The 22,207-nt window shown below is 52.7% G+C and overlaps 6 protein-coding genes across 6 annotated transcripts; 5 read left to right on the top strand and 1 right to left on the bottom strand.

Annotated features, from left to right (window-relative positions):
* Positions 1-7,365: 7,365 nt before the first annotated feature.
* SMAC4_13191 (uncharacterized protein) lies at positions 7,366-7,764 on the top strand (the record flags this gene model as incomplete). The annotated part of the gene is made up of 1 exon (XM_066091305.1): positions 7,366-7,764. The coding sequence occupies one exon, from the start codon at positions 7,366-7,368 to the stop codon at positions 7,762-7,764; it is 399 nt and encodes a 132-aa protein (XP_065945970.1).
* Positions 7,765-8,594: 830 nt separating this feature from the next.
* Positions 8,595-9,146, bottom strand: SMAC4_13190 (uncharacterized protein; the record flags this gene model as incomplete). The annotated part of the gene is made up of 1 exon (XM_066091304.1): positions 8,595-9,146. One exon carries the CDS (start codon positions 9,144-9,146, stop codon positions 8,595-8,597), a length of 552 nt encoding a protein of 183 aa, XP_065945969.1.
* Positions 9,147-9,603: 457 nt separating this feature from the next.
* SMAC4_13189 (uncharacterized protein) lies at positions 9,604-12,777 on the top strand (the record flags this gene model as incomplete). The annotated part of the gene is made up of 1 exon (XM_066091303.1): positions 9,604-12,777. The coding sequence occupies one exon, from the start codon at positions 9,604-9,606 to the stop codon at positions 12,775-12,777; it is 3,174 nt and encodes a 1,057-aa protein (XP_065945968.1).
* Positions 12,778-12,917: 140 nt separating this feature from the next.
* On the top strand, positions 12,918-13,749 carry SMAC4_13188 (uncharacterized protein). Its single transcript, XM_066091302.1, has one exon. It carries the CDS (start codon positions 12,933-12,935, stop codon positions 13,725-13,727), a length of 795 nt encoding a protein of 264 aa, XP_065945967.1. The 5' UTR covers positions 12,918-12,932; the 3' UTR covers positions 13,728-13,749.
* A 315-nt stretch (positions 13,750-14,064) lies between these two features.
* On the top strand, positions 14,065-14,825 carry SMAC4_06867 (uncharacterized protein; the record flags this gene model as incomplete). The annotated part of the gene is made up of 1 exon (XM_003344511.2): positions 14,065-14,825. Exon 1 carries the CDS (start codon positions 14,112-14,114, stop codon positions 14,823-14,825), a length of 714 nt encoding a protein of 237 aa, XP_003344559.2. The 5' UTR covers positions 14,065-14,111.
* Positions 14,826-18,366: 3,541 nt separating this feature from the next.
* Positions 18,367-21,997, top strand: SMAC4_06866 (uncharacterized protein; the record flags this gene model as incomplete). The annotated part of the gene is made up of 5 exons (XM_024655854.2): positions 18,367-20,765; positions 21,035-21,185; positions 21,381-21,484; positions 21,565-21,634; positions 21,845-21,997. Exons 1-5 carry the CDS (start codon positions 20,632-20,634, stop codon positions 21,995-21,997), a joined length of 612 nt encoding a protein of 203 aa, XP_024511678.1. The 5' UTR covers positions 18,367-20,631.
* Positions 21,998-22,207: the final 210 nt, after the last annotated feature.

Genomic DNA, 22,207 nt, shown 5'->3' with positions numbered 1-22,207 from the left:
CACAAGAAAGAGCGCCCAAAACACCAACGCCCGATCTAACCATTAAAAGTGCAACCAGAACCCATTCTCAAGCCTGGTACAGTTGTCAGCTCGCGGCAAACAGCTCGATTAAGAATCGAACAAAGCACCATAAGTAGGCATCCCTCTGCTCTCCAGTCCATAAACCACCTTCTCGGTAACTTTCTGGTTAGAAATAATCACTGCCGCCTCGCAGGGCCTCCTAGCCTGCGGCTTGACCTCATCCGGAAACACTCCATTCCTGCTCTGCTCCCAGACGCGGTAGGCAATCTTGACCAGATCAGGACGGCCCGTCTTTCGGGTGTCGATAACGATAGCAGCCGGGTCCGTCTTGTAGACGAGATCCAGCAAAGCGCGACCATAGGTCTGCAGCGGGTTAGGGGTGGACCAGATGATGCGGACGGCATGATCAGGGTGTTGAGTGAAGAGGGAGAGGCAGGGGGCAATGCCGGAGCCGGTACCGATGACGATGACGGGGGAGAAGAGGCCGGCGCAGCGCATGACACCGAACTGGGGAGTGCCGCGGGTGTAAATCTGCTTGGGCGGCTTGTCGATGATCTTGCGGGTCCAGTCTCCGGCGTGGGAAACGATAACGGAGAAGCCCTTGTCGCCGCAGTGGGAGAGGCGCTGGACGGGTTCGCCGGTGATGGGGCTCTTCTCATCAGTCTCGGCGGCGGTGATGGCGAGAGGATGGGGAATGACGCCGAAGGCATGGGTTTCCTTGAGGGGAGCATCGGTGAGGCGGATGGCCTGGCCGAAGTACACTTCACGGTAGTCAAAGTTAAGCTTTACGCAGTGGGAGGAGAGAACTTCAGCCTCAACGTTGCGGAGACGCATGCGTGACCAGGGGTAGGCGATAAGGAGGGTGGTGATCAGCAGCATCCACCAGGCGGCGTTACGGACGAGAACGTGGCCGAAGGAGTGGGGCGAGTTGTTGGAGGCATCAGCGGTCTGCAACATGATCTGGGCCCAGAAGAGACCAACGACAGTCCATCCCATAAAGCGGTGCGTGTTCTCGAAGGAGTTGTGCATCAGGACTCGAACGCGAGGGTAAGCGAAGATGAGCATTACCACGAGCATGGCGATGATGGCGTAGCTGAAGAGGTAGATGTAGCCCCTGATAGCATCAAGGGGGCCTTCCTGGGAGCGGTAGTCCATGGTGAGAAGAACGAGGTAGATGGCATACCAGAAGGTGGCAGCCACGGCACCACCCGAGTGGAGACCACCATAGGAGTAGATCTTAGCCGAGAGTGTCCGGGCCCAGAGGGGGAGAACCTTGGCCCAGGTACCAAAGATCCAGAAGAAAGCGTTGACAATATGCTCGTTGCGGACAACAATGGCCATCAAGATGTTGGCAGTGACGGCAGTGGCAGCTTGTTGGTAGGTGAGAATAGGGCGGTTTTCGATACCAGAGCGGATGATGAACCACAGCACAGCCGCGGCGTTACCCATGAAGGCCAGGCAGAAAATGCGTCGGTAGACTGACCCAAAGTTCCATCGGAGGTAGCGGTAGAGGCGGTTGCCCTTCTTCGGAGGCAATGGAGAAGAATCTAGACAGTGGTACTCGAGAGGATCAATGTCAGGGACGAGCTGGCGGACTCGGACAATGGTCTTTTCGTTATGTTTCTTGGGATCAGAGAAGCCGCTCGAGCTGGAGGCGTGGGATGCAGTTGCGTAAGGGGTGTTGGCGGCTGTGGTACCCCCTGATTCGAGATCGCGGCTAGTCTCGCGGATGGAATCATCGCTTTCATCCTCGGACTCGCAGTCGTCTACCTGTTCCGCGACCTCGGACTGGACAGGATGGGCAGGTGAAGGCTCAGCGGGTTTGAGCTCCTGGCTGTATGGGGAAGCCATTGTGATGTTAGTGTGGAAGCGTTGCGTGCGGTGTGAAACTATGAAGGTGAGGTGATTTGGAATCAGGAAACAAGAGCCAGAGTGATGAGTTGTCGAGAAGGTGGAACTGGACTGTTGATCTTCAAACACCGGATGCTGATGCTGATGATGAAAATAGAGCAGGGACGGGACGAGAAGTGGAATACCTTTATACCTTGATGGCCATCATTGTAACCTTTCATGATATCTACAATGAGATACAATGATGCATAGCCTTCGGAAACATGGAATAAAGGTAGGACAAGTCGACTCATGCTTACTCTGGCCAACCCCAATAGTCGAGGGCCATGACATCTCCGTCTAGCCCAAGGTTCAAGGCGCGTACCAAAAAAGAAGTCCACAACGGGGATATCTGATGTTGGATACGGCGCGGCGCTTGTGTTGGATCCCGGTCCTGATGCAGACGGGGTCCATCATTCTCAAGTGTACTGCGTAAGAATCAGCTCGATGATGCCAAGAGGAACTTTTGATCTGTCAATTCCCCGAATAGACTAGGTACCTTTCGGGGCAGGATGTTCTTCGACATGTGAAGGATCCTTGAGATGCAAGAACGAGGCATGTCAAAATCGCTTATCGATCTTTGCGTGAATGTTGACATGGGGGGCCAACATGGGATGGGGGCTTGATCGACAGACCGGATGAGGAATGGCTCCGTTTGATGGTAACCTGTTGGTGGCCAAACAGAACACAAAGTTTTGGACCCAACTAAGAATGGATATGGTAACTTTCGGTACGTACCGGAGAAAATCTAGAAGGAGGCTGAAAAGGGAATGTCAGAAAGAGAGGTGCCGTTGTCGAGCTTACTACCCTCCTACCCATCCTAGGCGCTACCACCGAGGCATGGATCTTGTGCTATGGGGATCTCGGGAGGGCGAGGGTGAGAGGGTTCCATATCCCGCGCAGTTGAAGCCCATGTCGGCCAAGATCAACCATGCTGACCTTGCCTTGCCGTTCTTGATCTTGCTATCACGTCGGTCAAGCTTGATACAAGATGGTGCCCACTGCCCGGCCGAATGGAAGAGATATCGTTGGATTGTTTTGACCATTACCAGACTTTTCTTGGCTGGAAACTGAGCACCATGAAGATGCTTCATAGAGCTACTGGCTCTTTCATGATATCAGAGATCTCTCTTGGTGTCACCAACATGTGTTTTGAGCTCCGGACAAAGAGTGACGGGCAAAGAGATACCGAGAGAACGTTCCATGGTAACCATCCCAACGCCACAGCCGAACATTGTTTTCCGAACCAAATCAGCGAGGCCACCAGAGCGACGTAACAAAGATACAATGGCTTTCGTGTGAGATTTTGTGTGAGATGATGGCCTGTACCGTGGAAGCCATAGCAGAAAAGCAGGTGAGCCCGAAGGATTGGGAGGCTCAAGACATGACCATCAAGGACAAGGTTTGGTATGACAATGTACCACTTGGACATCAGATTCCATTGGACACCACCCGTCGAGACACGGGATAATGGGATGGGGGACTTGTCTTGATGGGGTAAACACAGACACAGACATGCGCAGTGGATGTGCAGAGATGGCAGGTCGGGTACCTCTATGCTTGTGTTACCAATACGGGGAGGTCAGGTACCAGAAAGCAGCATAAAGTAAGGAACCTGATTGCTGCGCTGCTATCAATACTTGATGACTGCAAAGAAAGGTTGAAAGATACCAAGAACAAAAAAAAACAAAAGGTGTGAAGGCTAGAAGGGCTCAAAGACTGGTGGTTACATTGCAGATCGGGAACGCAATCGAGGAACAGCAGAGGCTTGAACAGGGAAGAGGCTTGAAGGTTGTCTGCATGGATGACCGAGATCCAGTTGGGATGTAACGTGAATTGACCAATCCTGTTGAGAGTTGAGACGACGCTTGCGTGCCCAAGTTCGACATAGAAGGAGCTGTGTTTGGAATCGCAAAAAATATTGGAATGCTTCAGCCATCATACCTCCAGAGGCTGCTGTCGGTACGAGAAGAAAAGTCCCGTCACGGCTGCCAGAAATAAGTTGCGTGGTGGTGGCTCATGTCGTCGTGGTGATGTTTGGGCGTTGAAAGACCCCGCAGTCTTGGGAATGAAGGCATTCAGAATTGGCGGCCATTGTCCACTGCAAACACCATTTCGAGGCGTCGACAAAAGAACAGCTGAACAGGAGAAATCAACATGTTTGCTGTCTGAAACAATGATCCATGGTTGATGACAGTCCACTTGGAGATTCCCGCCGGCCCAAAGGATCTGATGGTGATGTCGGCTGAGTGCAAGCAAATGGTGTTTGTTGTTGTTTGGAGATCAGATCAAATTTGGAATTCCAAATCCAAAGACAGTGACAAGCGAACGAAGTCCCAGTGGTAGGGCCAGACAACAAGTTGACGGGCCGCCAAGTAAAATGGCTGAAGTGCCATTGATAACGATAAGCTCTTGACGGCTTCCATCAGACCGGCAGCGGCCTGTGCGCAGTCCTTGTGTCTGTCAGCAATGGTTCGCATGGATCCACCCGTGCTTACTTTCAGGCACCACCTTTTACAGCGGTTGACTGCCCTATAGGCTAGCCCGATTTTAAGCTTAACACCAGCGGGATGGCTGAAGGTCTCACGGTTTCACCCGCCGCTTTCGAGCTTTCGTTGTTTCTTTCGATATCACTTTCTTTAGCCTCCAGGAGCAGACAATCGACACTATGTCCAATTCTGTCATAATTTGCAACCCCAGAAAAGCTTATTTGTTTCTTGACCATTCATCTTGCTGAATCCATTGACAAATACCAGATTCTCCTCCACTCCTTCAGCTGTCCTTTGTCCAGATGCCCGCTGCCTGGACACGCTGATTCTCGTTGATGCCTCTCTGCTCTCTCATGGCGACGGTCTATCACGGTAAGCATCTGTCTCCAGCCGTTCGATAGGTCGACTGCTCGACAAACTGGTGCGCATTCAAGTCTCAAGTCAACACCAACCAGACATCACGGTTCAAGTTCTCAACTGTGACAGCAAACGGCAATCCCGTGTCTATCTCTGTCTCTTCGTCTGCTGACGACATCTTCAAGTCGTCAACAGGATGGTATTCTTAGGTCCCGTTGTCGTTAATGTTAATCCGAGACACGGCAGCCTGCTAGCTTACAGTTGACTGGACAATTCGACTGCGCCTCCGCGCCGCTAGAGAAAGCGATGTCATGAAACGCCACGATCCGAGCCTCAGGGCATTCCGACGGGTGATTGCTCGGGTTTTTACTACTATCAATAAAGTACCGAGTACTACAAGAATCCGACGGACCAACCTTCGGAGTTTAGCATCTCTGGGACGTCTGGCTAGAGATATCGACGATGACAATGAGCTGTCCTAGACTCGCTAGACTGCATGACGATGACAACGGTACCGAACCAGCCATGGCCATAGCAAACTCCAGGGACCAGGTCGGACAAGGCAACCCCCACGCGGGAGGCAATGTTCGCCGTGGCTTCCATCACGGTTCTCGAATCACATCAGCCTCGACAATCAGCCCTTTTACATGCTTCACCACCGCAATCTGAGACCTTCACGACCCTCGATTTCACACCTTGCTCCCATTGGCCAGCTTGCATTCCAAATACCGGTGCGGCTCTTGTGTCGGTCTATCTCCACCTTCCTCCTTTCGGCCCCCCTGCTAACTCCAGGTCAGGGATCTCGCGATGCGTCTCTGCAGTAGCGACCCCCACTGTGGCCCCAAGATTCACCACTTGGCGACGGGTCGGGTACCTTGACAGACAACCCTAATGGCCATACCTTGATGTCTCACCTTGACGGTACTGGTTGGCCTCCCTTCACCCGGAGCTAGAACGAGGGACAAGATTCTGCGCTGCAGTCATGACGGCTGCTGTGCATCTCTCCGGTTGTTCTACGATCTCCAGCGGCGGCAATGTTGACGATGTACGGCATGGTACCAAAAGCTTATCGACTCCTTGATGCTGCACTGCTTACACCTTCATAACCAGCATAGAGACTTCTGCCCTGTCCATATTAAAGACCAGGTACAGTACCTTATACATATCTTGTCTCATCCCTGAAGCTACTACCGTGCAACGTTAACATAGGGCTTGACAAGGTGGGGCGTGGCTTGCGTCGTCATTTTCAACGCGAATGAGCATCATTCTTCTCAGCCCTTTGTACTCGGTGCTGTGGCTCAGTCCCGCCAAGAGGCCGGAGGATGATGACTGCGATGGCGACGGTTGCCAAAGCCCGATGAACCGGACCTCCGATCTCACCTTGACCAAGACCCTTCACCTAGGTGACTGCGGCTAACTTGTTCCAGTATCGCTGTCTCCGATGAACTCGGCCCCGAATCTGATGCCCTTCACTTTATGACGGCTCTATATCGTCTTATTCTCGACCGAAGGATTTTCCAACGCGGCCTTCGATTATGCTTCGACCGTGCCTCGGCCACCTTGCCGCAATTCCCATTCCTCATGTCACCTTCGACTTATCTCTGAGCCTTTCGGGCTTCTAGAAGATACCCGGAGACGCTACCAAGCATGCTTTGCGGCTCGGATCCATATCATGGTCTCGTAAATGCGAGCCAAATACCCAAGAGCGATCGACAACCCTCGTGCTGTCGAAAGCTTCTTACTTGCTCATATTATCCATCATCTCCAGTATCCTTCGCTCGTGCAAACTTGCGCAAACGAACTTTCGCAAACGGGGCTGGTCCTTTCTAAGTGGAAGATATGGTGCAAGTGATGTTCGATATGTCACCACAAATGTTGTCGGAAACCTTCATGGTACCGAGCCTCATTGCACAATCCGTCACACTTGTGGCACGCATGGGTCGCCACACAACTCCTTATCAATCTCCTATTACTTGTGCTCTTTTACCACCTCCCTAGTCTGGACTTATAAGTTGCGCTTATGCCCTCCAATTTGCCCCCTCCAATTCAAAAGCTATGTTATATGCCGTTATTCGGAGGTTGAAAAGTACTGTAACGGTCTGCTGAAGTATCATCAATGTCACCGCGGCAGGGTCTGTGTGCAATGCATCCCACTTCCCATCTTCCAGTATTTCTGTGTGGTGATATCAGCCACTGTTATGGGCGATTTCTTGAATGCTTTTGCCCTTCGTACCCTTTTTGTGTCCGTCACTCTACATGTCTATCAAAACGGCAGGTTGCGGTTGTGGTTCCTCATTTTCCCTCCCACTTCTCTATCCCTTCGCTACCGGGTTGCAGATTACTTATCAGCAATTGTTCCTCTTCCCGCGCGGTTTTTTTTTAAAAAAGAGACATTCATCTATGCAAAAATAGGGACGGGAAAGGGAAGTTACAGATTTGGAATGGACCCATGTTTAGTAGCCACGGGACGGGAGTTGCAACATCTTCCTCCTACAACCAAAGGTCTTGGCGCCAAGTGTTAGTCTTAACTCCTGGTTGCTCGCAAAATCCCTAACACCACCTAAATCGCCGTTTTCACGGTCGATATCCCAACATCCACAACACCAAAATGTCTACGCCTTCGCCCTCTGGGGCCCCCAAACCACCGCCGCCGGCTATAATACCGGTTACTCCTCTGCCGGACTCCATTTTCGTCCTGCCCCCGCCCTCCACGACTGCGCAGTCGGCCAAGAGAGCCCGAACTGCGGACGAGGAAGCCCGTCCTGCCCACGCCACCCCTAATGCTTCTGGTTCCATTACAACCTTCGCTGAGACCCTCGTCTCTGAAGCTCTTGTTAAAGCGGAGGTCTACCGCTCTATTGCCTCTGCCCTCGACTCTGAGTTAGCCCGCCTCTCCGCCGTCTCCCCAGCCCACGCCCGCGAAGCCGACTCGCCCACTGGGCGATTCGATTGGAGGTGTTGGGCCGCGTTTACGCTACGGGCAACACATGATTTATACTGGCAATAGGCCTCGGGTTGCCCTCGGGTTAATGGTATTTTGGTGGACATTTAGGGCACTGCTCTTATCTTTGTACGCGATATTCACCGATGTGGCACGTCTCATGCCCTACGGGAGGCGGAAGTAGACGTTAAAAACAACAACAACAACAACAACTAACACTTGGCGCTAAGACTTTTTATTGTAGGAGGAAGATGGATTGGACATCGCACTGTTGATAAAGTCCAAAGTGCAATATGCGTTCTTAGACGAGAAAGGAGTGAGCAGAATGTGCGTGCCAACGTATATTAGCCGTCAAAACCAGGCCCCACGACTTGCCATCGTGAACTGCCCAACACGCAGTCGCAGCCCAACTCCATGATGTGCTGCCGCACGTTTTCGCTGAAACGGGATTTAACCCCGCGCTGTGCCGCCAATTATATCTTGAGAAGGGCTGTCTGACGAACGCCTCAACATGGTTAGCTCAACTATAAACCACGTAATTGGCCAGTACAAATGCATGAGAATGAGCCATAGGCGGAAGTAGACGTTAAAATAACAACAATCTTACTCTCCTCCCCCCGCAAAGCCTCTTCCCATCTCCTTACACGGTGAACTAGCCTGTCCAAGTCCACCGTAACCCTCTTGGAGACCGACTGATTCACAACGACGTTCATTCCATCGGTGAATATTCTAACATTATCCTATGAAAGAGAAGGCAGTCACAGCAGCCCATGGATGCATCATCAAGTCAACCGTCTCAGAGCCTCACCCGTCCCAACGCGCGCAGCGACTTCGAAGTTGCGATAATATGCGCGCTCCGTCTCGAATTCGACGCCGTATGCCTCCTTATCGATCAACTATGGGACGAAGACGGCGATCAGTATGGCAAAGTTGATGGAGACCCAAACGTATACACGACAGGCCGGATGGGGAAGTGTAATGTCGTCCTTGTCCTTCTGTCTAACATGGGAAAGGCAAGCGCCGCTAGCGCAGCTGCAAGTCTTCGATCGAGCTATCCGCGGGTATCGCTGGCCTTTTTGGTCGGCATTTGTGGGGCGGTCCCATTTGCAGGATCGGAAAGGGACCCTGTTGTCCTCGGCGACGTGATCATAAGCAACTGCGTGGTCCAGTATGACCTTGGAAGAGCGCTTCCGGATCGCTTCGTCCGCAAAGACACCGTCCATGACAGTCTTGGAAGACCAAACAAGACCGTTCGCAACATCCTGATCAAGCTTGATACGAACATCGACCGCGAACATATCGAGAAACGGGCGGGTGACTTCCTCAAAGCTCTTCAGACAAAGAGCGAAGAAGAAGCCAAACGGAAGCGAAGAGGCAGGCATACCAGCTACAAGTACCCGGGAGCAGCCAACGACCTCCTCTTCCCTGCCTGGTACCGACACAAGCATACTGCTGATTCCGGGTGCAGAACGTGTAAAAACTGTCACAGCAACTCGGATCCCGCTTGCGATGAGTCTCTTACATTGTCATGCAAAGAGTTAAAATGTGATATGAGCTGCGTGGTATGGAGAGAACACTTGGAGTCAGCCTCAAATGATCCTCATGCCAACTCGGATGCCAGGGGTGTCGTCTTCTTCATTGGCACAATCGGATCTGGAGATAGCGTTATTCGGTCTGGCGAGCACCGTGATCAGATCGCTAAGCAGACAGGAGTTATTGCTTTCGAGATGGAAGGAGCAGGCGTATGGGATGAGCTGCCATGCATCGTGATTAAGGGCGTGTGTGACTATGCCGACAGCCACAAAAATAAAGAATGGCAGAGTTATGCTGCGGCAACCGCGGCGTCGGTAGCGAAGGCGGTTATGGAGAGATATGTCGCCTTTGCTAGGGTTTCCGACTCTTCGCATGGTAAGATTACCGCCGCTCGAGCCGAGGGACACCCCGCTGACCATTTTAGAGCGACTAGAAACGCCGCCGCCGCCGTTCGCGACCATTCCTTTCTCTCGCGACCTTGATTTTGTCAACCGTGGAGACATTCTCGACCAGATCGGCCAACGATGTTCGGGGCCGGCCGGCCGTGTGGCCCTAGTCGGCCTCGGTGGCGTGGGCAAGTCACAACTGGCTATCGAATACGCGCACCGAACAGCGGCAAAGGAGCCTGACAGATGGGTGTTCTGGATCCATGCCGGCACACAAGCACGCGTCGAGGAAGGGTTCAAGGCAATCGCTGATGCCGTGAAGCTACCAGGCCGGAGGCAGCCAAAGGCCGATGTACCGCAGCTTGTGTATAACTGGCTGTCGAACGAGCGAGACCGCCAATGGATCGTAATCCTCGACAGTGCCGATGACGTCGACGTATTCTTCGGCGCTGGCAGTGACCCTGAACGACGTCCGCTAGCTGACTATCTTCCGCAGAGCCCAAATGGGTCTCTTCTCGTCACAACACGCAATAAGAATTTAGCTTGTAGGCTAGTAGGAGGGTACAAGAATACAATCGAGATTGGGCCAATGGCGGAGGGTGATGCTCTGTTGCTGCTGGAGCGGAAATTGAGCTTGCTCTCGGACAAGGATTCGGCAGAGGAGCTTGTACGGGCGCTGGAATACGTTCCACTAGCTATCAGCCAGGCGGCGGCCTATATTCAGAGAATGTCGCCACGGAGCTCGGTCAAAAAGTATTTGGCCGAGTTCCACAAGGGCGAAAGCAAGAGAGCCCAGCTTCTAAGTCATGACGAGGGCGAGTTTCGGCGAGAGGGAGGGGCTTCGAGTGCGATCCTTACCACCTGGCGGATATCCTTCGAACATATCCGCTCTAAGAGAGCTTCGGCGGCAGATCTTCTCTCCCTGATGAGCTTCTTCGACCGACAGGGCATTCCAGAGTCGTTGCTAAGGCCGCCTCACATGGACGAGGCAATACAGGAGAGGGGGTCCGACGTACAGCACGATTTGGGATCCAATAGTAGCAATGACGAGAGAGAGGACGACGAGACGGACAGCGGATTCGAAGACAATGTAGCAATGCTAACAAACTTTTGTCTCGTGACTGTAAGCGAAAGCGGAGAGACGTTCGAGATGCACGGCCTCGTACAGCTGTCGACGAGGACGTGGCTAAAGGCTTGTGGTAGGGAGGAGGAATTTAAGCATCAGTTTGTGTCACGGATAGCCGCGCTATTCCCACCCGGAGGCTACAGTAACTGGGCGACATGTCAGCGTCTCTTTCCACACGTTGAGAAGGCCGTAGACTACCGACCAGTGGAGAGCAAGTTGGAGGAGACATGGGCAACGCTGTTATACAATGGTGGGTGGTATGCAGAATTGCAGGGTAGATATGAAGTGGCAGAGAAAATGGCTCGTAAATCGATGAGAAGCCGCAAAGAAATACTGGGGAGAGAAGATGAGCGAACATTAGCTAGCACGTCGCTATATGCAGGAGTGCTTCGGGATAGAGGACTATGGAAGGAGGCCGAGAAGCTGGAGGTGCAGGTGATGGAGACTCGCAAGGCGAAGCTCGGGGCCGATCATCCCGACACGCTGACGAGTATGGCCAACCTGGCGTCGACTTACAGGAACCAAGGCCGGTGGGAGGAGGCCGAGAAGCTGGAGGTGCAGGTGATGGAGATGACCAAGGCGAAGCTCGGGGCCGATCATCCTTCGACGCTGACGAGCATGGCCAACCTGGCGTCGACGCTTTGGAACCAAGGCCGGTTGGAGGAGGCCGAGAATCTGGAGGTGCAGGTGATGGAGACTCGCAAGGCGAAGCTCGGGGCCGATCATCCCGACACGCTGACGAGCATGGCCAACCTGGCGTCGACTTACAGGAACCAAGGCCGGTGGGAGGAGGCCGAGAAGCTGGACGTGCAGGTGATGGAGATGAGCAAGGCGAAGCTCGGGGCCGATCATCCCGACGCGCTGACGAGCATGGCCAACCTGGCGTCGACGCTTTGGAACCAAGGCCGGTTGGAGGAGGCCGAGAATCTGGAGGTGCAGGTGATGGAGATGAGCAAGGCGAAGCTCGGGGCCGATCATCCCAGCACGCTGACGAGCATGGCCAACCTGGCGTCGACTTACAGGAACCAAGGCCGGTGGGAGGAGGCCGAGAAGCTGGACGTGCAGGTGATGGAGACTCGCAAGGCGAAGCTCGGGGCCGATCATCCCGACACGCTGACGAGCATGGCCAACCTGGCGTCGACGCTTTGGAACCAAGGCCGGTTGGAGGAGGCCGAGAATCTGGAGGTGCAGGTGATGGAGATGAGCAAGGCGAAGCTCGGGGCCGATCATCCCAACACGCTGACGAGCATGGCCAACCTGGCGTCGACTTACAGGAACCAAGGCCGGTGGGAGGAGGCCGAGAAGCTGGACGTGCAGGTGATGGAGACTCGCAAGGCGAAGCTCGGGGCCTATCATCCCTCGACGCTGACGAGTATGGCCAACCTGGCGTCGACTCACAGGAACCATGGCCGGTGGGAGGAGGCCGAGAAGCTGGAGGTGCAGGTGATGGAGATGACCAAGGCGAAGCTCGGGGCCGATCATCCTTCGACGCTGACGAGCATGGCCAACATGGCGTCGACGTACAGGAACCAAGGCCGGTTGGAGGAGGCCGAGAAGCTGGACGTGCAGGTGATGGAGATGAGCAAGGCGAAGCTCGGGGCCAATCATCCCTCGACGCTGACGAGCATGGCCAACATGGCGTCGACGTACAGGAACCAAGGCCGGTGGGAGGAGGCCGAGAAGCTGGACGTGCAGGTGATGGAGACTCGCAAGGCGAAGCTCGGGGCCGATCATCCCTCGACGCTGACGAGCATGGCCAACCTGGCGTCGACACTTTGGAACCAAGGCCGGTTGGAGGAGGCCGAGAAGCTGGAGGTGCAGGTGATGGAGATGAGCAAGGCGAAGCTCGGGGCCGATCATCCCAGCACGCTGACGAGAATGGCCAACCTTTCTTTCACGTGGAATAGTCAAGGTCGACATGAAGATGCCCTAGCATTGATGCAATACTGTGTTGAGGCTCAGCAGCGAGTCCTTGGGCCTGAGCATCCTGACACGTTGTCGTCCTTGGCTAGTGTGTCGGAATGGAGTAGCTAGGCTCATCTTAATTCTTCTTGATTTATTCAGTATTTATTTATTTGTTAATATACTTCTTCTGAGCTGTGGTGATTTGGAGCTCTCATTGGCTTCAAACTGATCTTCGTTTGCAGTGACAGACAACTTTCTTCCCCTGCCTTCAACCCTGTCTTCCTATGATATCCTCTTTCTTCCTCTACATCTTCCTCCTACAACATCTGGTGGGCGTCCGCTGGGTTCCTGGCCACCAGGGCATCACGGGCAACAAGACTGCTGACGAGCTCGCTAAGGCGGGCGCTGAAGGAGGAGAAGTAGTCAATGAAGGATTGGCTACCCTTGCGCACTCAAGGCGGCTTGCTAAGAGGGAGGCGCGTACGGATTTCAAGGCATGGTGGGCCATCAACAAGCCAAAGTCTTACGCAGACTACCGGCTGGGGGCTTCTATCAAGCATAACGACGAATTAAAAGAGTTGGAGAGACAGTCTTTACACCACCGCCTCGCGGCCAGGTCTGGCCACGGTGATTTCAAGGACTACCACGAGCGTTTCGAGCACGAGGACGCCCTACTAACATGCTATTGTGGCAGCTGGAAGACTCCCTTCCACTCTTTCCACTGCAGGAAGGCATATGCAGTTTCCCCCGTCACGGGCGAAGCGGCTACGCGGGAGAATCTCTCCCTTGCTATTGGAATTTACTGGCAGCGCTTCATCGCTAGGATCCAGACCTCGCACTTCTTTTCATGGACTTGCACGAGAAAGGCCTGGCGACAGACACTCTGGCAACAGCACATTGACGGCGGTGGCGCCGCTGACAACCTTTCGGGGTTTTTACGGAGTAAAGGGGTGGAGGCTGGCCATGGCCACGACATTGAGAGGGTTACGGTGGACTTGGACAGGCTAGTTCACCGTGCAAGGAGACGGAAGGAGGCCTTGCGGGAGGAGGAGAGCGGGAGCGAGAGCGGAGAGGAGTGATTTTTTCCTTTTTTTTTTTTTTTATCTTTTCCTTTGTTCTACAGGTCCCGCCATATACCGGCGGCTCGCTCACTGGGCGATTCGATTATAAGTGTTGGGCCGCGTTTACGCTATGGGCAACACATGATTTCCACTGGCAATAGGCCTCGGTTTGCCTTCGGATTAAAAGGGTTTGGTGAATAGTTAGGGCACTGCTCCTATTTTTGTATGCTAGACTTACCGATACGGCACGTCTCATGCCCTACGGGAGGCGGAAGTAGACGTTAAAAATAATAACAACAACAACAAAAAAGATTACCGTTTCGTTGAATCAAACGCTAATTCTACGCTCTTTTTCAGCAGGTTTTACCATTTACTTCTTGTCACCTTGGTCTTGCCGTCACCATGGCAAACCGCGCCCCTGAAGCCCCGATGTCCACTGGCCCGGTCGTCCCTCTATACATGGGGGCCTACGAGGAACTCAACACCCTCTGGACGACCAGGGAGAGAAACCTAACGCTCTCCTACCTCAACCACACCAACCGCGACAAATGGATCATCTACTGCATCCGTTGCCTTGCCGTGATCATGGCAGGACCTCCTCAAGAGGGATCGGAGCCTGCTTCAAACGTGCCTCGCCCTCACGCGCCGGCGCCGACTCAAGCTGTTTGCCCTGCGGTTCGCGTCCTTGAGATGCAAAGCGCAAGCACGGAGATTAATGCCATCTGGCACAGTAGAGTGTACCATATCAGCGTCAGGTACATGAACAGTCCCAACCGCGACGGTTGGCTGGTTCACTTCGTCCGTTGTTTGGCGAAGATTGTGGAGGGCCCGCTCCGGACCCAGCCTGCCGCTCCCGCTGCTGGAAACGCAACGAGGGTACACCACAGTGTCACCTATGATCGGCCGAGGTGGTTCAAGACCGAGGGCAATGGTACCATTACCATGTCGTACGGCGTACAACTGAACGGAGCTCGCGTCACGCTTTGCCTTCCTGCTGGTGCTAAGCTCTACGCTGCCAGTTTTGCCAGGGTTTCTGTCCTTGCGGACCATGGCTATGCGCCTGTCCCTAAAGGCGACATCAAGACGGAGACTAGAGGTAGCTTTAACTCCAACTAACTGTTGTTGACGCCAGGCCGGTCTGACGCAACATCAAAGAACCTGTAGGTACCTTCCACATTTTTCACCAGAGGTACATTCTCTTCTACACCAAAGCTAACACCGTTCTTGCCAGGCCAAGCACGCTGCCAGCGTCATTCAGTGGCGTGATCTGTCGAGCAGCTTTTCAGTCCAGCAGCTCCAGCAGCATCCTACCACCGTCAAGCAGGAACCATTGGCGTGAAGACGACACAACAACGAAAACCAACCACCTGATCCGGTTTATCCGTCGCCGAACAGTCAATGACGTGCAAGACACCATACCATCTTGGTCGGTGTCTCCATGCATGAAATACCCGAGGTGGACGAAGGGTTGGAGCAGTCAACCGTTGAAGGTGCATCTGCGGACAATCAGTCGTCAAACAACAACTGGAGGAAAGCATTTCTTCAGCATTGCCCAAGCAAAGCATACCCAAGTCACAGACATTCAACGTCTTTTCCAGCATTACTCATAGGTTTTCCCGCAGTTCATTACTTAGTCACTCAACAACAACAAGTACCCAGGATGGTGGTTGCGCGGTACTTTGGGCATTGAGATAAGGGATGGAAATAGCGCGAATCAGATCTGTTGTGTCTTGGTGGAGAGGGCGAAAGGACACTTGCTCATGGAAAGGGTCAGAGACATCAATCATGCCTGGAGTTACAAAAAAACCAAAGACTGGAATATCCATCGAACTTGATATCTAAACTACCTACTTGCTTATGAAATGTTTTCTAACCTCGTTGTCGACAAGTGTCTGTCAAGTGTTGTAGGTTCCATATTACCAGTTGGAGGGTGGAGTTAATGCTCTATCAGCACCTCCGCATATGTAGTGGTGATGCTGTTAGTATGACATCTGAACCCACCAGAGCATCCACACTTGCACTTCCAGAGTGGCTAGCCTACAAATGAACCATCGACACTCGTTGATATAGCTGTCGGCTTCCATTTATCAAAATGAAGCTCTTTGGCATCTTGAAGGTAAAGATCTGTAGTCACTATCGGGGTTGAGTCATCCAGAGCATCATTTGCTCTTTTAGTCCTCTCAAGTTGATCAGCTTCGTACGTGACTATCTCCTGCTGCATGTGTTAGTGTGGTTGGATTCCCAAACACCTTTAGAAACTTGTTGACGATTTACCACAATACTTGCTATAACCAGGAATTGTGTTTCTCATACGGAACAGCGAAATGTTGCTAAAGATTAGAAGTATAAAGATCTTCCCTTCGCACAAGGCTACTATAAAGTTTTCGCTCACTTGAAGGTTGGAACCGCGCATTACCTTACTTAGCCATTCTCTCCCTCAGAATTTTCCATACATCACAAATGTCACACGGACATTGCCCACAGTCCAAGGATTAGGGTTGCAAGGCTCAGCAGAGCCTCAACACCTGGAATGAGCCTCGAGATGCCCGGTGACCCCAGGGCTACGATCCTCACCTCGGCCGGACTCTCGGCCACGGGTACTACTTACCCGAGCCCCTTCCGACACTACTAGGCTAGCGAGCCAACTAGGGAAGTGCTGAAACACTGTTGAAACATCATGAGACAATCCCCAGAAGTAGCACAGCCAAACCAAGCAAGAAGCACGGCGCACAGACGAATGACAGCGCCAGAAGGAAGATGGAGAATAGATGAAGGCATAAAGATCCACATGTATGCAGACTGCTAGACAGAGGCCTTGAAGCCTCAGGCAACAAGGCTTGATACGTACCTCAAGTACGTACCGATTCCCTTTGGCATAAGAAGGCCTGGAAGCCCAACCTTCTCCTGGAGGTTGAGAAGATCAACAAGGCCTTCGAGACCAAAGTAGTTTATCAGCGGAATTGAACTACTGTTCCAAGCCCAGAACACTGCCCTTGTTACAACGAATCACAATGTCGTCCACAGAACAAGACCTAGAAACTGCCCGCGAGACGCTGCTTCTCATATGTTCAGAGCACATGGACGATCTCATTGATACATTTGTCTCCTATCCAAACAAAGACGCCAGGCTAGCTCATTTTACGGACTGCCTTTACAGGGCCTTGCACGGACTGGTTCCGGAGAACACTGTATAGAATGCGCATATAGGCCCTGCCTCGTTCCATGTCAGCGTCAAGGAGCTTGATGAGGACTTGGTCGAAGCCATCTTCTCTTCAACGTGCATATAAGCAGCAATCTTCACTTTTGTTGTTGTTGTTGTTGTTGTTGTTATTTTTAACGTCTACTTCCGCCTCCCGTAGGGCATGAGACGTGCCGCACCGGTGAGTCTAGCATACAAAATTAAGAGCAATGCCCTAACTGTCCACCAAAACCATTAATCCGAGGGCAAACCGAGGCCTATTGCCAGTGTAAATCATGTGTTGCCCATAGCGTAAACGCGGCCCAACACTTGTAATCGAATCGCCCAGTGGGCGAGCCGCCAATATATGTGTTACGATCCAATCATGGAGACTAGACTAGCCGACCAATCAGATCGGACCCGAGACGAAGGTTCGGGTCCACGGGTCCAGTATATCGGGTCCATGAAGACCGGTATAAAAGAAGGCCTTCCCCGGCCTCTTGTTACCGTTTCTTCAGCAAGCAATAGCTATCACAATCTACCAGTACCTTTTGGCTACTACACTGTTACTCTATTGTTCTATCCCAGCGATAATACTCCTGTGCTTGTAACGGTTCGTCACAATATGACGGAACCAAATGATGTAACAGTATAAACTCATGAAAACACGTCTCAGAACTCCGATAACAGCATAATCCACGGCAGGTCCCAGTGCTGACGACGTAGACCATGGCAACAAACCTGTCACAACTTCCTTCGGCGCAGCTCAAACATAGGGGCAGGCTACTGGCGAGAGCTGGGCCAAAGGCTTGCATATGGCGATCGGGTTTACAACAAAGGTAAATACGGAACTCAAGGTGGTGAAGAACGATCAAGCTGAGGTGGACAGCAAGTGATGGGCAAAATTCAACGGAAAGAGGCGGTATGCTAGTCTAGAATCACTCTTCCCGCGTAGTACCAGGCAATCACAACGTCAACAAGTTCCAAATGTCAATCCCGAGAAGCTGCAAAGTGAACATCTTCAATAACAGGACATGCAGGCATTCGCCGGTACACTTTCTATCCACACAGGCAAGAATCAGATATTTTGGGAATGACTGTGCGCCGACACACCCGACGTGAAAGTATTCTGAGTCAAAATTGAGAGATTGTTGAAGGAATAGGCCACGTCATATGTCGAGGACACTACAAATTTGAGAGCCAGCGGTGTGCCTTCCCGGGACGTGAACTGGCATCAACGGTCAATGAGATATGAAGTTTTCGAATACAGGAAAAAGTGAAATGAGAAGAGACGAAATCCTCGGTTACTAGGTAACCATCGCAGTAGATATTGACGGGAGGCAGAGGCAGGACTCGTTTGGTTTTACCCCTCCACCAATGGAGTAACTCTCCGTTGTTCGGTCCCGAGGAGTGATTTGCAATGGGCCTTTCCAATAACTGTACAGGTATTTAAATTCTGTTCTTGTTTTTTTTTTTTCTTCTTCCTTTTCTCTTCTTCTTCTCCCTTCATCGCGAGGCGTATCTTCAACCTCTAGAAGACTGCGTTTTTTTCTTCTCCCAAGCACTACCAAACTACCAGTGCACCTCTGCCTACCTAGTAGATACCCCTTCTTTTTCGTGTTCTCCGATGTAAGTTGATTAAATTCCACCGTGGCACCGTAAGGTCGACCACCTTACCCCCAGCACCCATCGCCCTTACTTTTCGTTCACCCTTCCCTCTTTCCCATCTTTCCTCATGGCGACGCGCATCTTCAATCTCCAGAAGACCACTTTTTCTTCTCCCAGCTCTCAAAAAGAAAACTTCGAGCCACCAGAAACCTACCTTCCTACCTACCTACGTCCTTCCCTGTGTTCTCTCTGGCCACGATGTAATCTACACTCTCCCAAATCCTCCAACATTACCACCAACTTTCAAGATTCGCTCACCCCTTGTCACTCAAGACAACTTGGGTTTCTGGACATCTTGGCTACCACGAGCCTCCAGCCTTCGCGCGTGTCTTTTCTTTCCCTCTCCTCTCTCACAATCATATCAACCACCTCGCTCGTTCATTCCCTCGCCGGACGCGTAACTTCCAAACGCGTCCCACTATATATCTGCCAAATTTCATCCTGATCTCCAGCTGACATTCATCACCAACACCAGAACAATGCCCGAGAACACCGTTGTCCTGGCCCCCGGCCTCGCCCCTCATGGGCTGTTCTGGGACCTCTGGCGCGCGCTCCTCTCGAGAGCGCTGGGCCTCTCGGCCAACGACACCGAGAGGCTTGTCGAGGCCTGGTGGTGGCAGCTCGTACGTAAATACCTACCCTACCCTATTCTAACTCCCAAGCCACCCAAGCAGCCAAGAGAGAGACGGGATCCATGTCACGCAGCCGGCAGTCAGTAGTGTCGACTTTCTGGTTGGAATGTGTCACTCTGCTGCCAGTTGTCGACATCTGCTCCGTCATCCTCAACACCACATAGTCATGAAACAACTGCTAACACCGTTCATCTTCCAACAGTACCTCAAGGAGCGCGAGAGGGAGTGGGAGGCCCTCTACGAGTAAGGGCGACCTGGCGCCTTGACAATACCGGGGGGATTGAGGAGGTAGATGGCCGCGGCCAGTACCCGGCAACGGGAAAGACAATGCCTACTGGGCCTGTTGTGCGTGGAGGGAGGGGGGGAAGCTCCCTCAAAATAAAAAGCCTGATGATGACTCATCTTGATGCTCAAACTGTTAACTGGTGATATGGTGACATGGTGATGTAATATGTTGGTGAAACCCAGTCCATTCCACGAACTTGAACGGCCAACTATCCAAGGACTTCCAGTCGTCGGTCGTATACAGCATGTGAATGTTGGTCGTCGCGGCTCGTAGTAAGATCCTATGCACACAATACCACATTATCAAGTAGCAGCCGCCCGTAACGACCATTAATGAATAACATCCCAGAAACGGAAAAGACGGGCGAGGAACTTACCTATTAGATCTCGCCAAGATCAATGCCATCGATAATGTCAGGAGCCTCATAGGCGTTGGCAGCAAGGGTGTCGCCGATAGCATGTTCAACCTCGGAGGCCGCTCGCCAGCAGGCCCAGCAAGCTCAGCAAGCCTAACACCTCGCTGCGCCCGCGACTCCCACTGGTCCCGCTGCTGGCCCTCTCCCCGGCGCCCACTACTACCAACACCCTCAAGCCTTGCCCCAGAACTTCTACTACCCGCCCAACTATGGCTCTTACTACGGCCCGCCCGCTCAGCCTTGAGGAATCTCGTAGATGGTTGGGTTATTCTGGACACAGGTAATTCACTTTGACGGCATACATGGTGATATCACAACAAAAAGGGGGAGGTCATTACTTCTAGGACACTTCTCCCCAGAATTCGTCCTGTCAAAGTGCATGCTCATCTTGTCGTCTCCCCATCGTCCGAAATTATGAGGTTACCCCTCTGCCCGTAAAAATACCGTATTCTCCTTTTTTTTTTCCGAGACCGAAGAGCAACACGCGTCGCGCGTCACGCGGTTCCTTCTTCCCATCCTTTTCGCTTCTTACTCCTTGCCCTTTCCTTATCCTTTCCTTTTCCTTTCCTCATTCCCTTCTTCGTCCGCAATGCGTATCATCCACCCCAGGATACCAACCGCCGTTCTTTCCTCAACCTCACCAGTCACCACATTCAAAGTAGGTAAGCTCAAGCCCTTCACCTTCTTTCCTATCGCATCACACGGAGGTAGAGGAGTCGTTTTTAGAGGACATAGAGGAGCCGATGTTCGTCACCCATGAGGGGCCCAGGTCACCGAGCCAGGAGCCGATCTCCGCCAACCAGAGTGGTCTCCGCGAGGACATCAACAAGCAGGAACAGCTGGTGGATGGAAAAGGTCCAGGAGTTTCGCCAGTTAGGTTGGCTGGCGCTGACACACTCTCAAACCCTTGCACCGAAGTCCCGTAACCAAGCCAAACCACAGAGATAATCTGGGCTTTACTTATTGCAATCTAGGTCACCATGCCTTGACACTGTGTATTCTGGGCCATGAGATCCCGCAAGGGTTGGGGCGTGTTCAGTAACGAAGCCGAGGAGGCACTGAGAGGCTCAACCATCGCTCAATAGTACTTCACATAGAAGTACCTGCCCCATCTCATCCCAATCCCAAACTGACACCGAAACATAGCACAAGAAAAATGGCCAACCAGGCCACTACCAACATGAACTCGGGCCCGCAAGGGCAACAAGACCGCTGGGCGGCGCTGCGTGCGCGCCTGAGAGCGCGGGATGTGGAAGAGCACCACATCGAGACCATTGTCGCTGCGCTTGACAATGCTGTGAGTACCTTAGCATTGAAATGTTAACCACGGAACTTCGTATGACGGAGGCATTGTGGCTAACTGCCATGGACAATCTTCACAGGGTTGACTGATGCTCTATGGAGCTGCAAGAAGATTCCGGGAGACGGGAGGGGACGTTTTGGAGGAGGAGGATGAGAAGCTGGTGCCTCTGACGGTTCTAACACGGCCTAGGCACGATGGAAGCCGAAGGGGGTAGCAAGTGGTGGGTTGGTGTTGGGGTCCGGCTTGGGGTTGGGTATGGTGTGGCTTGCAAGCCGCGTGGGGAGGAGAAGGGGGTGAGTTTTCTTTGCAACCGTCTCGCTTCCGCCTCGCACTTCTCTCAAGTTAACTTCACACCTTCCGTCAACTCATCAAGACCACCCCCAAGGACCAGCCCGGTCTCAAGGTGGACGCCAAGGCGGACGCAAAAGTCGCAAAGGTCAGTCGTGCCAAAGCCAAGGTCACCAAGGATAGGTAGCAAGAGGCCAAGGAAGACAAGCCCGACAAAGTCAAGCCTACCCCCAAGGCGTTCTGCCCTCGGCCCCGACCAACGCCTCCACTCCCTCCGGCAGGGCTGGCAGGGTCAACGCCGCCACCTTTGCCAACATCAAGGACGAGGTCATCAAGGGTTTGAATATCGACAAGATGAAGCGTAGGGTAGCGAGACCGCTATGGCCCACTACCGGTCCCCCGACGATGACGTGTGGTGTGTTCTCTGCATCAAGGGTCTCCATCGCATCATCCCGCGTGCCGTCCACGACCATGCCTCTTTCTGCGCCGCTTTCGATGAGGCTCGCGCCGCTGCCTGAGCAATTCCTGTGAACCATAGGTAGTTTGACTCACAAACAGAAAATTTGGTATTCACTGATCTATGAATGATTCCCTCCGTTTTTTTACAGTGAATGTCAAGTTACCATGGCTGTGAATGACATCCCCTCTTCTCGAGGCGCCCGCAACATAATGGGTAATTATGTTTGCGATTTGCGATCGTGAAACTTCCGAGGCAATTCATTGAATCC

This window comes from Sordaria macrospora, chromosome 2 (genome assembly GCF_033870435.1).
Source record: "Sordaria macrospora chromosome 2, complete sequence".
Lineage (NCBI taxonomy): Eukaryota > Fungi > Ascomycota > Sordariomycetes > Sordariales > Sordariaceae > Sordaria > Sordaria macrospora.
This window is presented reverse-complemented; position numbering and strand designations above follow the sequence as displayed.

What these genes read in the sequence shown, in the direction of transcription:
- SMAC4_13188 (XM_066091302.1), top strand. Translation starts at nt 12,933, where the DNA reads ATGATATCCTCTTTCTTCCTCTACATCTTCCTCCTACAACATCTGGTG.